This window comes from Microtus oregoni, unplaced genomic scaffold (genome assembly GCF_018167655.1).
Source record: "Microtus oregoni isolate MIOR12 unplaced genomic scaffold, Mior012 000006F_ref0000085, whole genome shotgun sequence".
Lineage (NCBI taxonomy): Eukaryota > Metazoa > Chordata > Mammalia > Rodentia > Cricetidae > Microtus > Microtus oregoni.
The window spans coordinates 8,247,279-8,261,110 of record NW_024543065.1 but is presented as its reverse complement, the minus strand read 5'-3'; the positions used below and the strand labels follow the sequence as shown (position 1 = coordinate 8,261,110).

Below are 13,832 nucleotides of genomic sequence, written 5' to 3'. Positions count from 1 at the left end.
ATCAGGCGGAAACTCGCTGACCCCTGATAGCGAGCGCCTCAGCTGTATTCAACCCTGGCATCGTTTACATCCCAACCTTAGCTTATCATCTTCCTTGACAAAGTTTGTAAAGATGTCTTTCTGTTTTCAACTTGCGATTCATTTTTGGACTTCATTTCTATTAGGGCACAGTCGCTAAACTTGGGCAGATAAACAAAGTAGATTTGGTGCTAAAGGCGGAGCACGGACCGCATTGTTGGGTTCAGTTCTCGCAGGTGTCCTGTTGAAGTGACAGCCTGTGACTTTATGCTTTTCTACTAAATTCAGAGTGTACACCTTTTTTTTTTGTTTAGGTTGCTGTGGTTTCTGGTTCCAACATAGGTTTTTGTAGCTTGTGCTAGCTAGTATCTCTGTTCCCTGAAGCTTTGGGGGGAGGGGGTGCTTCAGCTGTTTGCCAGTAGCTGTGGAGTCTTCTTATTTTACTGGCTTTCTCTTTGACAAGAAACAATGTAACTGCTGGTAAATAGTGTCCTTGTGGTTTTATGTGCCCAAGAACAGATTCATCAGCGTCCTCTTATAAGAAGTATTTGAATGTCTCTGTTGAAAGTGTCATGGTCCCTACAGGTAGGAAAAGGCAGGATCATCAGCTGACAGGAACCCCTACTGCTCAGGGGCTGGTGCTCAGTGGATATTAGAGTAAAGCAGACCACCTTGATCACAGAGAGAGAAAATGAGACCTGGGTTTCCAGGCAGCTAGTCTGTGGATGGAACCCGCAGCGTATAAGATCAGCTTCTTGATATAGTTCCATTCCATTCAAACAGCCATCTGTGTAAGATTCACCCCCAATTCTTTAATCCAGGACCACTCTCGGACTGCCTGATTACTTCTTACAAGGGAACCCACCATTCGTATCACCTGCAAACCTAATCCTTTCTACTTTCAAGATGGTTGTAGGTGGAAGGGAAGAAAGGGGAGAAATGACTCATTTTCATGGCCAGTTTGAAGACGAGAGAGGCAGAAGTAGCATAGAGTTAAAATAGAATATTAATAGTTCTGTGGCTCAAACCTGTGCCGCCTCATTGTAGGCTGGTGATCGCAGAGTTGGTTCCCTGCAGCACCACCGCCTAACCTGCTATGAGGAGTTCTGTTATTTCCCAGTTTAATATCAGTTCTGTCATGTACACCACTATTTCCGTCATCATCAGCGTCTGGTAAATAGTGAACCAGTGACTAACAGGTTCCCGATGCTGTCCCTGGGAAGGGATGAGTGTGGTGTTGCGTTAACTTCATCTGTGAGGCCCAAGCCAAGTCATCCATCACCTTTCATACACTTTTGTAACGGAATGGAAGAAAATAACAATTTTTTTGACAAGTTCAGAGCTGCATGTGAAGATGTCCAAATATCATATAGTATGTTTTTAAAGGCACAGGAGACTGTACACCAAAGATGATGAAAATGATCCATTCAGTATTACATAAATACTACAAAATGTAAGAGCAAGGCTAACAATGAGGAATCCCAGTTAAATGTGAACCTAGTTCACCAGGGATGTGCTTGTATGGTTCTTTACAGAGATGTACTCTCTCTCTCTCTGGTTCCTTTGCCTGTAAGGGCTCAGTCTCATTCTTGTCTGAAAAGAAGCGTCTACGCACTCAGTTTCCTTGGACAACTCTTCTATCACCATTGCTGTCTCATGCACAGCCTGTCCATCTCCTGACCAGTTCTCCTGGCTACACTGTGCTCACATTCTGTACATATGCCTGTCTGTATTGTACCTTCTTTGAAATTAAAATCTTTGCCTTTTAAAAATAATTTTGAATATATATATATACGTACATAAATGTGCATTTATAAATTGAAATCAAGGCACTGCATATGAAAGAAAATATGTGATACGTGTCTGAGTCTGGTTTATTTTACTCACGTAGTGGTCTCTTTCCACCCAGATTCCTAAGACTGTCATAATTTTATTCCTCCTTAGCAGAAATTCCACTGTGCGTACATGCCACATTTATTTATGCATCTGATGATGGACCTCTAGACTGGTTCTGTATTTCGGCTAATATGGTTAGTTTAGCTCTAGAGACAATGCTGTGTCTCGGTGGTATCCAGACTTGGACTTTGTCCAGTTTTTAAAAGGACAGAGTTGCCCATGGAGTAAGAGTGACTTGGCCTCATCGTAGTCCTGTTCCTAGACTGCAGAGGGACTCTGCAGAGGGACTGCCACACTGACGTCCATGATGGCTGTGCCTGTGTGTGTTCCCACCAGCGGTGTGTAAGGGTGTCTTATTCTCACCAGTATCTGTTAATTTGCTTTATTGATGTTGCTCATTTTGACATTAAGGTTTTTAAAGGTCTTATCTGAGGCTGTTCATGTTTATGCAGAGTGAAAGACAAGGACCTAGTTTCATTCTCTTTAGTTTTGAGAACTTTTATGTCTCCGTTCACCAGGAGAACTGGTTTGTGGTTTTTCTTTGTGTTGTGTGGCTTTACCAGGTTTGAGTATCAAATGTGTTGACTTCATGAAGTGAGTATGGTAGTGGATCAACAGTTTGAGAAGTGCTGGTTTGAGTTCTTCCTGATAGATCTAGAAAACATTAGCAGTTCATCTGGTCTGGGCTCCCTTTGCTGGAAGACGCTGTGTCTCTGCTTCAGTCCTGTGACTAGGAGTGTGTCTTTTTGGTCATTCACAGCCTTTCCTTTCCTTTGGGTGACTTGTCCATATCTTGGATTTTTTTCCCTAGAGTTCTATTGTAATACTTCTAAGGATTTATTTGTAGTCTGTTTTTACCTCTGTTTTCATCTCTAATTATTTTTATTGTGCGTCTTCTGGTTAATTCTGCTAAAAAAAATTTTTCAATCGGGTTTATTTTTTCAGATAACCAACTCTTTGCTCGCGTGACTGAATATGTTGTTCCTCAGTTTCCATTTTATTAATTTCTGCTGGGATCTTTATTATATCTTCTCATTTACCACAGTGGGGTTTGCTTTGTCTCTTTTTAAGAACTTATGGTCTATTGGGTAATTTATTTGGAATGTTTCTATGTTTCTGATTTTTTTTTGGGGGGCGGGGGTTGGATTTTTGGTTTTGGAGCCTGTCCTGGAAGTAGCTCTTGTAGACCAGGCTGGCCTTGAACCCACAGAGATCCACTGCTTTTTTTTTTTAATATTTATTTGTTTGTTTATTTTGTTATGCATATGAGAGTTCTGTCTGCATGTACACCTGCTTGCCAGAAGAGGGCGTCAGATCCCATTACAGATAGTTGTGAGCCACCGTGTGGTTGCTGGAAATTGAACCCAGGGTTCTGGAAGGACAGCCAGTGCTCTCAATTGTTGAGCTATCTCTCCAGCACTCTGGGTTTTTTGTTTTCGTTTTTAATGTAAGTTCTCACAGTTGTAAACTTCCCTCTTAGAGCTGCCTTAGCTGTGTTCAACAGTTTTGGGGGGGGGGGGGACTTGATTGGGGGAGGGGGAGGGAAATGGGAAGCGGTTGTGGGGACGAGGCAGAAATCCTTAATAAATAAATAAATTAAAAAAAATAAAATAAAAAAAAATAAACTGTGCTTCATGTTCATTTTAGGAACTTTTCAATTTTCTTTCCTCATTTCTTCAATAACCCCACTATTCATTCAAGAATATATTGTTCAGTTTCCAAGTATGTATGGATTCTGTGATTTCTCTTGCTGATGGTTTTTAGTTTTATTCCATTGTGATTTGATAAGATATACAAATAATTTTGATATAATTATGTGTGTGTTAATTGCATACAACCACTTTTATTTTTAGTTTTCTAAATTATATCTTAATCCATGTTTGGTTTTAAGTTCAAAATGAAATGGAGGCAGCCATAGTTTTCACCCTTCACAATTTAAAGGTTTGTTAGCTTTTTCTGTTTATCCTGTCATTTTAGAGAATGCTCTGATTGAAGTTAAAACGTGCTAGGTAAGGTCATTAAATATTCTGTAAAATGCATGTGTATGTATAGACTTGCATATTTCCTTTTTAATTACTTTGAAACATCCTTCAATGGGGAGAAGTTTCAAGACTACTTCCAAACTCATCTGTACTTTGACATTCCTCCTGGGCAGCTGTCCCCACAATGCCATTTATACAAACACATCTTGCACTGCAGTCAGCTACAGATTCTTCCAGTCCCCAGTCAGAGTCTCCTTGACAATTATAGCCTTTGTATGCGTGAGACTTGCAGACTAATCGTTTGAGTGTGATTGACATTTCCTTATGGTTGGATCCAAGTTGTACATTTGTTTGTTTTGTTTTTGAGATGGTGTTGCCAAGTAGCCTTGCTGGCCTGGAGTTCACGATGTAGACCATGTTGGTCTCAAACTCACAGAGATCCCCCTGCCTCTGCCTCTCGAGTGACGTGACTAGAGGAAAGCACCCTTATGCCCATCTCCAAGTTGTGGGTTTTTTTTTTTTTTGACGAATATCAGTGTTTTTATTGTAATTCTCTCAAGGGCACAGCATTTCAGTCTGTCTTTTTTTACCAAGAATTATTCAAAGAGATATTTGCTAGTCTCTTCTCCCAGTACTTTTTTTCTAGTGTTCTTTGAGATCTTTTAATTACCTCCTATCTCATCTGTCTTTCAGTAGTTATACCATCTGTTAATTTTTCTATTTGAAACTAATTACTGTTCTGAGTTGACAAATGTTAATGGGTAATGGTAATTTTTCTTACTCCATCTATTTTTGTATAGAATTAATTGATGTTCTTCTGCAAACATTAGCTTTTTCATTTCCCACTTATTTCTCCAGTTAATTCATTTAATGGAACTGTAGAACACTAACTTTAACCAATAGTTCAGTGTTGATTTTCATTTGGATGTTTTTTTTTTGTTTGTTTGTTTTTTTGAGAAAGGGTTTCTCCTGTAACTTTGTAGCCTGTCCTGGAACTAGCTCTTGTAGACCAGGCTGGTCTCGAACTCACAGAGATCCGCCTGCCTCTGCCTCCCAAGTGCTGGGATTAAAGGCGTGCGCCACCACCGCCCGGCTTCATGTGCATGTTTTAAAGATGTACCCAGCAAGTGCTCCTTTCAGCTGGCTTCTTCCTCCTTTTCCACACACTTGTCTCAGTTTCTGCAAACTGCTGTCTGCAACAGCTGGGAGTATCTCTCGTACACTCACTCATCTTGATCCAGCCCTACAGCCATTCTTTCCAGGGATTTGTTTTTTTATAAGTGGAGAGTGCTATATAGAAGCCTTGATCTGGCTGCTGTTTACCCACGGCTGGTCAGGTGATGCTCCACTCGGGTATCTCAGCGGCTGTAGAAATGGGCATCTGTAAGCATATGCAGGACTTCGTGTTCTTTTCTATTTCGGCACTAGTGTTTGCTAAAAAAAAAAAAACCTTCTCATTGATACCGTTCAAGTCTCAAACTCTTGACTTCATTTTACTTTTCTTCTATCCCTGTTTATACCTGTTTCTCAGTTGGGCAGAAACCTGGCTTCCATTATAACTAATCTATTTGCAGATTTTGTAAGTCCCCTTCATGTGTTAAATTTTACACCCTAACAGGCCACTGTTGTGCCTGCCTGATGGATCCGGGGCTCTATAGGAAACAGAAGGCAGCAGGGAGAGGCAGGGGGGTTATTTTTACACACACTTTAAAAATATTCTGTGATGTAGGCATGTTTCTTTATTTAGTCTAATAAAGGAGGAACTACTGAAATATTTCATAAATAACACTTGTAAATCCTATGTATTAGTTCACTATTTTAATAAAGATGTTTTGTATAATCTCATCTAAAAACGGAAAGTTGGAATAAAACTCATCACTGTGAGAGACAGTTCTGGAAGAGAATGGCTTCCCTGTGGATCTGAGCAATCCTTTCCCGGGCTAGCACACTGAAGGATCATGATTTTTATGGGACACCTTGTTATTCTCACTCTCATTTCACGACACCCTCATAGGATTCATGTTTCTCTTCATTTCCTAGGCTATTCGCACGTGAAACACTTTTCTTGGGATAAGTATTTAGAAGAAACCAATTCTTTACCTGCTCCTGCAAGAGCTTTCAAAGTGGTGAGTGAATTTGCTTTGTACTCTTGATTTGTGTGCTTCGATGATTCTGTTGATTCACAGACATTCAAGAAACTGGTCAGCAGGCATGGCAGTAAGAAAAAGCAGGAGGTTAAAGGAGATGCTTTCAAAGTGTTTGTTTTGAAAGTCCTAACTGTTCCTGTGATTTCTATATATGTGGTCGCACATGTGTTGGGGAGGCAGGCATAGGGGCAGATGCAGAAGAACCTTGAATGTTGTTCCTCAGAGTCTGTCCTTCTCGGTTTTTGAGACAAGGTGTCTCACTGACGTGAAACTTGCCAAGTGGGTTGGGTTGGCTAGTGTGAGCCACAGAGATCTGCTTGCCTCCACCTCCCCAGCTGGGATCTTAGGTGCACCACCATGCCCGCTTTGTAAATGTGGGTTCTCGGAAGAAAGCGTGCAAAGCAAACACTTTACCAACTGAAATAGCTCCCAGCTCCTCAAATTTATTACTTTATACTTTATATTTTTCTCATGAATTTATGGGGGAAAAATAATTATGTTAAATAATTTTGTAAGAATTGGGCCCTGGACACTTGTGTGTCATCCGAACATTTGAGAGGCGAATGATCGCTACAATTCAAGGCCAGTCCAGGCTATGTACAAAGATTCTGTTTCAAAGTAAAATACTGTTCTTTCAAACATGACTCTGTGTTCTGCAGACAATTTTCTTCTTTAGACGATACTTTAGTACAAAAACTGCTAGAGTTTTTAATGGTGAACTTAATTAGTAAGTACAGTTTAAGGTGACATGCATTTTAAAGAGGAATCATAGTAAGTGGGGAGAGATCCTGTGAAAGGATTTTTATGATTCCCCCCGACAGATGTTCAGACTTTCGAGTAAGATTGAGGGATGCCGTATTTCTTCTCCCTGTTCTCTACCCTTCCTACATATAGGCGTTTAGCCTGGACACGGGCAGCAGGATCAGGCTACAAGTCTGCTGTTGTATAAGAGTAGAACTAAGGTTTCTGCAGCGTGGCTGTCAAGAATCCTTGCAGGGATTGTTCTGTCCTTCATGTTATTTTAGATAGTTTATTAAAATCATATTCACCTTGTTCTCCTCTGCCTGCGGCTTTCTCAGAGATGTAACCGTTTCTTCTGAGTGTTTAATCTTTCTTTCCTAGAAGAACTTTTCCATCTTGTTCAGTTGGATTGATGATTTGTTTTAAATTGTCCCCTTTCCACTTGACCACCACTTCTAGATGTTCCTCAGACGCTTTGATTTTTCCCTCTTTAAAAAAAAATATCCCTTTCTGTGTCAATATTGCTCCTGCAAACATGGTAAGGTTGCTAAGACCTGCTGGACGTTCTGTAAGAAATAACAAGCACCAACCCCACAAAGTGACACATGACAAGAAGGGCAAGGGCTCTTTGTATGCCCAGGGAAAGCAGCTTTATGACAGGAAACAGTGGTTAAGGTGGGCAGACTGTTCTCTGTGAAAAGGCTAAGATACAAAGGAGGCCCTGCTGAGACTAGAGTGTGACAAGCCCAGCTTCAGATCTAAGAGGATGCTGGCTAGTAAGAGATGCATGCATTTTGAACTGGGAGGCAATAACAAGAGAAAGGGCCAAGTGATCCAGCTCTAAACCAATTTTGTTATGAAGACAATAAAATTATGAGCTTTCATTCACCTCAAAAAGAAAAAAAAAATTCCAGGCAGTGGTGGCGCACACCTTTAATCCGGGAAGCAGAGGTAGGCGGATCTCTGAGTTTAAGGCCAGCCTGGTTTATAAGAACTAGTTCCAGAACAGCTAGGGCTGTTACACAGAGAAACCCTGTCTCAAAAAAAATCATACCTATTGACTTTAATCATTACACTTCAACCTGTTAGGAAATGTCTAATCTTCCCTGTGACTGATCAGATAGCTGTGGCACCTCTGCCTTTCTGTCTTTCCCCAGCTGGGCAGTCAGGCTGTCCCTATACATGCGTGTTGACCTGTATATTTGGACCACCAAGTCACTCAGTGCTAGTCTAAGTACCGGTAACCTAAACAGTTCAACTGTTGCTTGCTTACTGGTGCTGTCCATCATCCTGCTCTTCCTCACACATGATATTTTTCTGTTATGGCAGAAACCGCCACATGGATTCCAGAAAAAAATGAAGCTTGAAGCTGTAGACAAAAGAAATCCGTTGTTTATCAGAGTAGCAACTGTAGCAGATACAGACGATCACCGGATCAAGGTAAGTGTTCTTGGTCCTGCCTTGATTTGGACCGTTGTTACTCTGTATCTTTAATGGTAACATTACTAGACTATTAGGCAGTGAATTTACGCTCTGTAAGTAAATTACTAAAACCACGGGATTATGCTCAGGTTTACATCCATTGAAGTGTTTCCTTTAATTGCTCAATTATATCTTCAATTATAAATAACAGTTTCACATTTTGAGTGTGTATTTGGAGAAAATAGATATAACATGTTGAGGTAATGTTCTCTTCAGAAGAAAAAGAAAATAAGGGCATCATGCGTCTTTTTAAGAGGTTAAATTTTTTGTTGACCCCACTAGATAAGGTTTATAAAATGTGAGTAAAAATAAATAACTTTATAAATAAAATCAGAGTTTTAACTGGAGTTGGACTAATAGACTTCTAATACCTCTCTATAAGAAAACCAAGGTCTAGAAGATATTGCTAGTTCCATCCTATGTGGTTCAGATGTGTAGGATTCAGATGCAACCCCCAAAGGCTTCATAGGCTTCTGGTTTTACCACTTATTTTTCTCTTTAGCCAGAATCGTGCTTACCCTACTTTCTTCCTAGGATCAGGTAACTTTTCTGTTAGGAATAATAATGTCTTTAAAAGCAGCAAGCCATTATCAGCATGTGGCAATGAGTTTCTCGGTACACTCATGCTGATGGACATTTGTAGTTGCTTTCCGTGTGGGCCACGTGAGCCATTAGCACTCTATTGATGAGGCCAGAGCTCAGGCAGATTTGATGAAGCACTTTATTCAGTACTAGAAGGGAAAGAACTCTTTGTTCCAGGCAGCAGGAATCATAACTTCACTTTCATTTTTCAAAATAATAATAAATCATTTCTAATGAGATAATTTATAAGATAGTAAGGTTTAACACAAGATGAAAAGTTATACAAACTGTTATCTCTGTATAATAGTAACGTTAATGTTTAACTCAGTATGTTTAAGAGCCAATTAGTTCAGTCGGGTTTGTAGCACATACCTGTAATTCCAGCAATAGAGAGGCAGAAGCAAAATAGCCAGAGTCTGTCACAGAGGCAAACAAAATGCAGTGTAATCATAAATTTTGGAAAATCATATAAAAACTTTAAGCCTGTGTTAACCATTTTCTAGTGTGCTTTTTTTCTCTTTTTTCCCCCTTTCTTTCTTTGTTTTGTTTTGGCTTGTTGTTTTGCTTTTCAAGTCAGGGTTTTGTAGCCCTAATTGTCCTGGAGCAGGCTGGCCTTGAACTCTTTCTTTCACCTGTCTCTGCCTCCCAGGTACTAGGTTGAAGGATTAAAGGTGTGCCACCACCACCTGACATTCTTGTGTACTTTTGTCTTCATTAGAGTTGATTGTGGCCAGGCGGTGGTGGCGCACGCATTTAATCCCAGCACTCGGGGGACAGAGGCAGGCGGATCTCTGGAAGTTCAAGGCCAGCCTGGTCTACAAGAGCTAGTTCCAGGACAGCCTCCAAAACCACAGAGAAACCCTGTCTCAAAAAACCAAAAAAAAAAAAAAAAAAGAGTTGATTGTGGTGTGCAAATCATAACAAAATTGGTGCTTTAGAACTAGAATTTAACTAAGATCAACTTTTAAAGTTACACAGTATCTACTGTTTAACACCTTGAGCATCTCTAGTGGTGAGGAGGTTGTTCCTGCTGGGTGTTGTTGAAGGCAAAGACCAGAATGCATTCTTCTGCTTTGGGAACAGGACATGAAGTAATGTCACATCTGTCTACCTCAGCTATCAGTGACAGTTCTTCTCCAGTTTTTAGAATATTTTTTATGCACTGTTTTTCTCGGTTCAACTTTCATTGCTGTTATTTTTGAGACAGGGCGTCACTATGTAGCCCTGGCTTTCCTGGAACTCACTATGTAGACCATCCTGGCCCTGCCTTCTGCGTGCTGAGATTAAAGGCGTGTGCCAGCCACTACACCAGCTTCTCAGTTCAATTTTAAGTTGCTTTACTTTTTTCTGTTAATGGATCTTTTTTTTTTTTATTTTTTTTTAATTTATTTATTTATTAAGGATTTCTGCCTCGTCCCCACAACCGCTTCCCATTTCCCTCCCCCTCCCCCGATCAAGTCCCCCCCCCCTCATCTGCTCGAAGAGCAATCAGGGTTCCCTGACCTGTGGGAAGCCCAAGGACTGCCCACCTCTATCCAGGTCTCCTAAGGTGAGCATTCAAACTGCCTAGGCTCCCACAAAGCCAGTACGTGCAGTAGGATCAAAAACCCACTGCAATTGTTCTTGAATTCTCAGTATTCCTCATTGTCCTCTATGTTCAGCTAGTCCGGATTTATCCCATGCTTTTTCAGACCTAGGCCAGCTGGCCTTGGTGAGATCCCAATAGAACATCCCCATTGTCTTAGTGTGTGGGTGCACCCCTCGTGGTCCTGAGTTCCTTGCTCGTGCTCCGTCTCCTTCTGCTCCTGATTTGGACCTTGAGATTTCTGTCCGGTGCTCCCGTGTGGGTCTCTGTCTCTGTCTCCTTTCATCGCCTGATGAAGGTTAATATTCCTGAGGATGCCTATGTGTTTGTCTTTGGATTCACCTTATTTAGCTTCTCTAGGAACATGAATTATAGGCTCAATGTCCTTTATTTATGGCTAGAAACCAAATATAAGTGAGTACATCCCATGTTCCTCTTTTTGGGTCTGGCTTACCTCACTCAGGATAGTGTTTTCTATTTCCATCCATTTGTATGCAAAATTCAAGAAGTCCTTGTTTTTTACTGCTGAGTAATACTCTAATATGTATATATTCCATACTTTCTTCATCCATTCTTCCGTTGAAGGGCATCTAGGTTGTTTCCAGGTTCTGGCTATTACAAACAATGCTGCCATGAACATAGTTGAGCATATACTTTTGATGTATGATAGGTCCTCTCTTGGGTATATTCCCAAGAGTGGTATTGCTGGATCCAGGGGTAGGTTGATCCCGAATTTCCTGAGAAACTGAAACACTGCTTTCCAGAGTGGTTGCACAAGTTTGCATTCCCACCAGCAATGGGTGAGTGTACCCCTTTCTCCACAACCTCTCCAGCAAAGGCTATCATTGGTGTTTTTGATTTTAGCCATTCTGACAGGTGTAAGGTGGTATCTTAAAGTTGTCTTGATTTGCATTTCCCTGATCGCTAAGGAAGTTGAGCATGACCTTAAGTGTCTTTTGGCCATTTGAACTTCTTCTGTTGAGAATTCTCTGTTCAGATCAGTGCCCCATTTTATAATTGGGTTGATGGATCTTGTGACTTAGATCTTGCTGTGTTTTGTTTTGTTTTTTCTCCTTCCCATGTTGTTATTGTGAGTATACTAGCGTTGTTTGTTTCTAAGTCAAGTCTTTTTAAATTACTTTTTTTTTGGCTTTCCTGTAGTCAATGATCTTTTTGTAGCTTGCTCTTTAACCATTTCTAGCTTCTTACTAGATGTTTTTCAGATGCTACAGTAGTTTGATGTCTTGAATCAGAGGCACGAGTGTGCTTTTCAGCAGCTGATGTCTCTCTCTTTCCTTTGAACTGTTTTTCCCACAACTCTTCAGCCACCTGCCACAGCAGAGTGGGTACTCTCAGCGGGGCGCACAGCCCACATCCTGAGACTCCTTTTCACTGACACACTAGACTGTATTTCATTTTCCTGAAAATTACAAAGTATAATGAAATGCCTTGTTTTGCTAGGTATACTTTTGTCCTGCTGAAACATGTCTTTTTGTGTTTTCCTAAGAAAGGGTATTAGATAAACACCTCTTTGCTCCTTGTATTTGAGAAAATGTCCATCTGCTGGCTTTGTGTTTGATTGTTAGTGCCGCTAGGTGAGATGTTTTAGGGAGGGAGCTTTGACCCTCTGTTTCACTGTTCGCCGCAGCTCACTCCTGGAGCTTTTGGATACCCAAGGCCACTCTGATTGAGTCTCTTTGGGCCATGGGCTTATTTCTATAGCACGTGGGGATGGCTGGCTATCTCCAGTGGTCTCCAACCCTGTGAGGGCATCTTTCTGTTTGTCAAACTGGGTCCCCAAGCCTTCCCACTGTGAAGCTTTCTCTTCTGCAGTCTCTGTATCCTATTTTTGTTTTGATGGAGTCCTTGTCTCTGCTCTCCTTCTGGAAGTTAGTACCCTGATACTGGCTGTCAGGTTGACGCTCTTGTTTTCTTATGTGTTGCTGATGTTTCAAAATTGTTTGCTTAGAAATGCCTTCATCTCTTTCAAACTTCATTATTAAAATTTTAATTACAATTGTGATTTTTTTTGTGCTTTTATAGATTTTTTTTTTTAAATGGTATTTAGTTCCTGCCTTGTTTAAAATCCATCTTTTTATTTTCTGAGGCAATGTCCTTCTGTCTGAGGACACTGCTGATAGTTTTTCTTCTCTTCCTTGATTACTCTCTGAAATTCTTCTTAAATATTATGTTTCTTTCTTTCTTTATTGTGTATATATGTGTCTATGTGTGTTTGTGTGTCTGTCTGTCTGTCTGCTTTTGACGGCCAGCATAAGGCAGCAGGCCCATAGAACTGAAGTTGGGTGATTGTGAGCCAGCGAGCAACAGATTTTCTTAACCCTTGAATCACCACTGTTCCAGCCCCCACAACCCAAATTTCTTTACTAACTAGCATGGTCTCTGTTTTCATATTGGTTCTCACATATCAGATAATTCTAAGTGTCTGTTCATAGTAAGAGAATGGTAGCATACATAAGGTATTTTTGTGAATAGGCTTATATCATCTTGTCTATAGGTGATATAGAGTATGCTTGCAACCATATGTAAAATGTATACCATAGTTTTACCTATACATTCAAGCATACATACTATAATAAAGTATAATTTATGCACTAGATATAGAAAGAATAACAATAGTAATAGGACAATCATAGCAATATACTATAAAATGTTGTATGAAACTGGACTTTCTTTTTATTGCAATATGAAATTTTTCTTTTGGTATTTTATACTGTAGTTGACCTTAGGCAACTGAGAACATAGAGGGCAAAATATTGGGTAAGGAGGGTGATTTCCACTCTGTGACTGGTAGGTTTTTACTCTAGTATTGGATACCAGCCTTCCTCCCTGGGTACGGCTCTTTTGTTGGCATCCAGGTCCTTCCTCGGTGGAAGGCGGAACCTAGGAAGTCATATCCTAGAGTTGAAGATTTTTCTCTGTTTCCTGAAGAACCTTTGAAGGGTTACTGAAAAGAGGCTCACCTGGCACGTGTGTAGGAGGGCCTCCCTGAGTGCTGACCACCTTGGGGAAGAAGAGGGCTTTCTCACCCACTTACAGCTCCCTAGATTCCAGGACAAGTCCATCTTCTGGTGCTGACTCCTCTTTTAGGCTCTGTGTTTCAGTCGCTTGTTCTGATGGGAGGACAAGCACATCCTTCACTTGTTTTTGTTCTTCAAGCATGGTTTTAATATCACAGGACAGAAGAGGCAAGCATCTATATCTAACATGTGCTTTCCTGAGTTGCCTTGCAGATTCACAAAAGATCTAACCAAATCCACCCTTTAAAAAATATTGTATTTATAAAACTGTTAACTGTTTTAATATTGAAGTTATCTGTAACATAGGGGATGTTTTTTATAAAGACTCTGAATTATACTTCTAGGTGAAAAGTGTATCTTT

The 13,832-nt window shown here is 40.5% G+C and overlaps 1 protein-coding gene across 12 annotated transcripts in view; it reads left to right on the top strand.

Annotated features, from left to right (window-relative positions):
• L3mbtl3 (L3MBTL histone methyl-lysine binding protein 3) overlaps positions 1 to 13,832 on the top strand; it is a 113,822-nt gene that overhangs the window by 60,360 nt on the left and 39,630 nt on the right. For all 12 annotated transcript variants that reach the window (XM_041654062.1, XM_041654061.1, XM_041654053.1 and 9 more), the window contains 2 exons: positions 5,937 to 6,022; positions 8,114 to 8,224. In XM_041654062.1, coding sequence (XP_041509996.1) covers positions 5,937 to 6,022; positions 8,114 to 8,224 — 197 coding nt within the window. The remainder of the gene's footprint in view (positions 1 to 5,936; positions 6,023 to 8,113; positions 8,225 to 13,832) is intronic.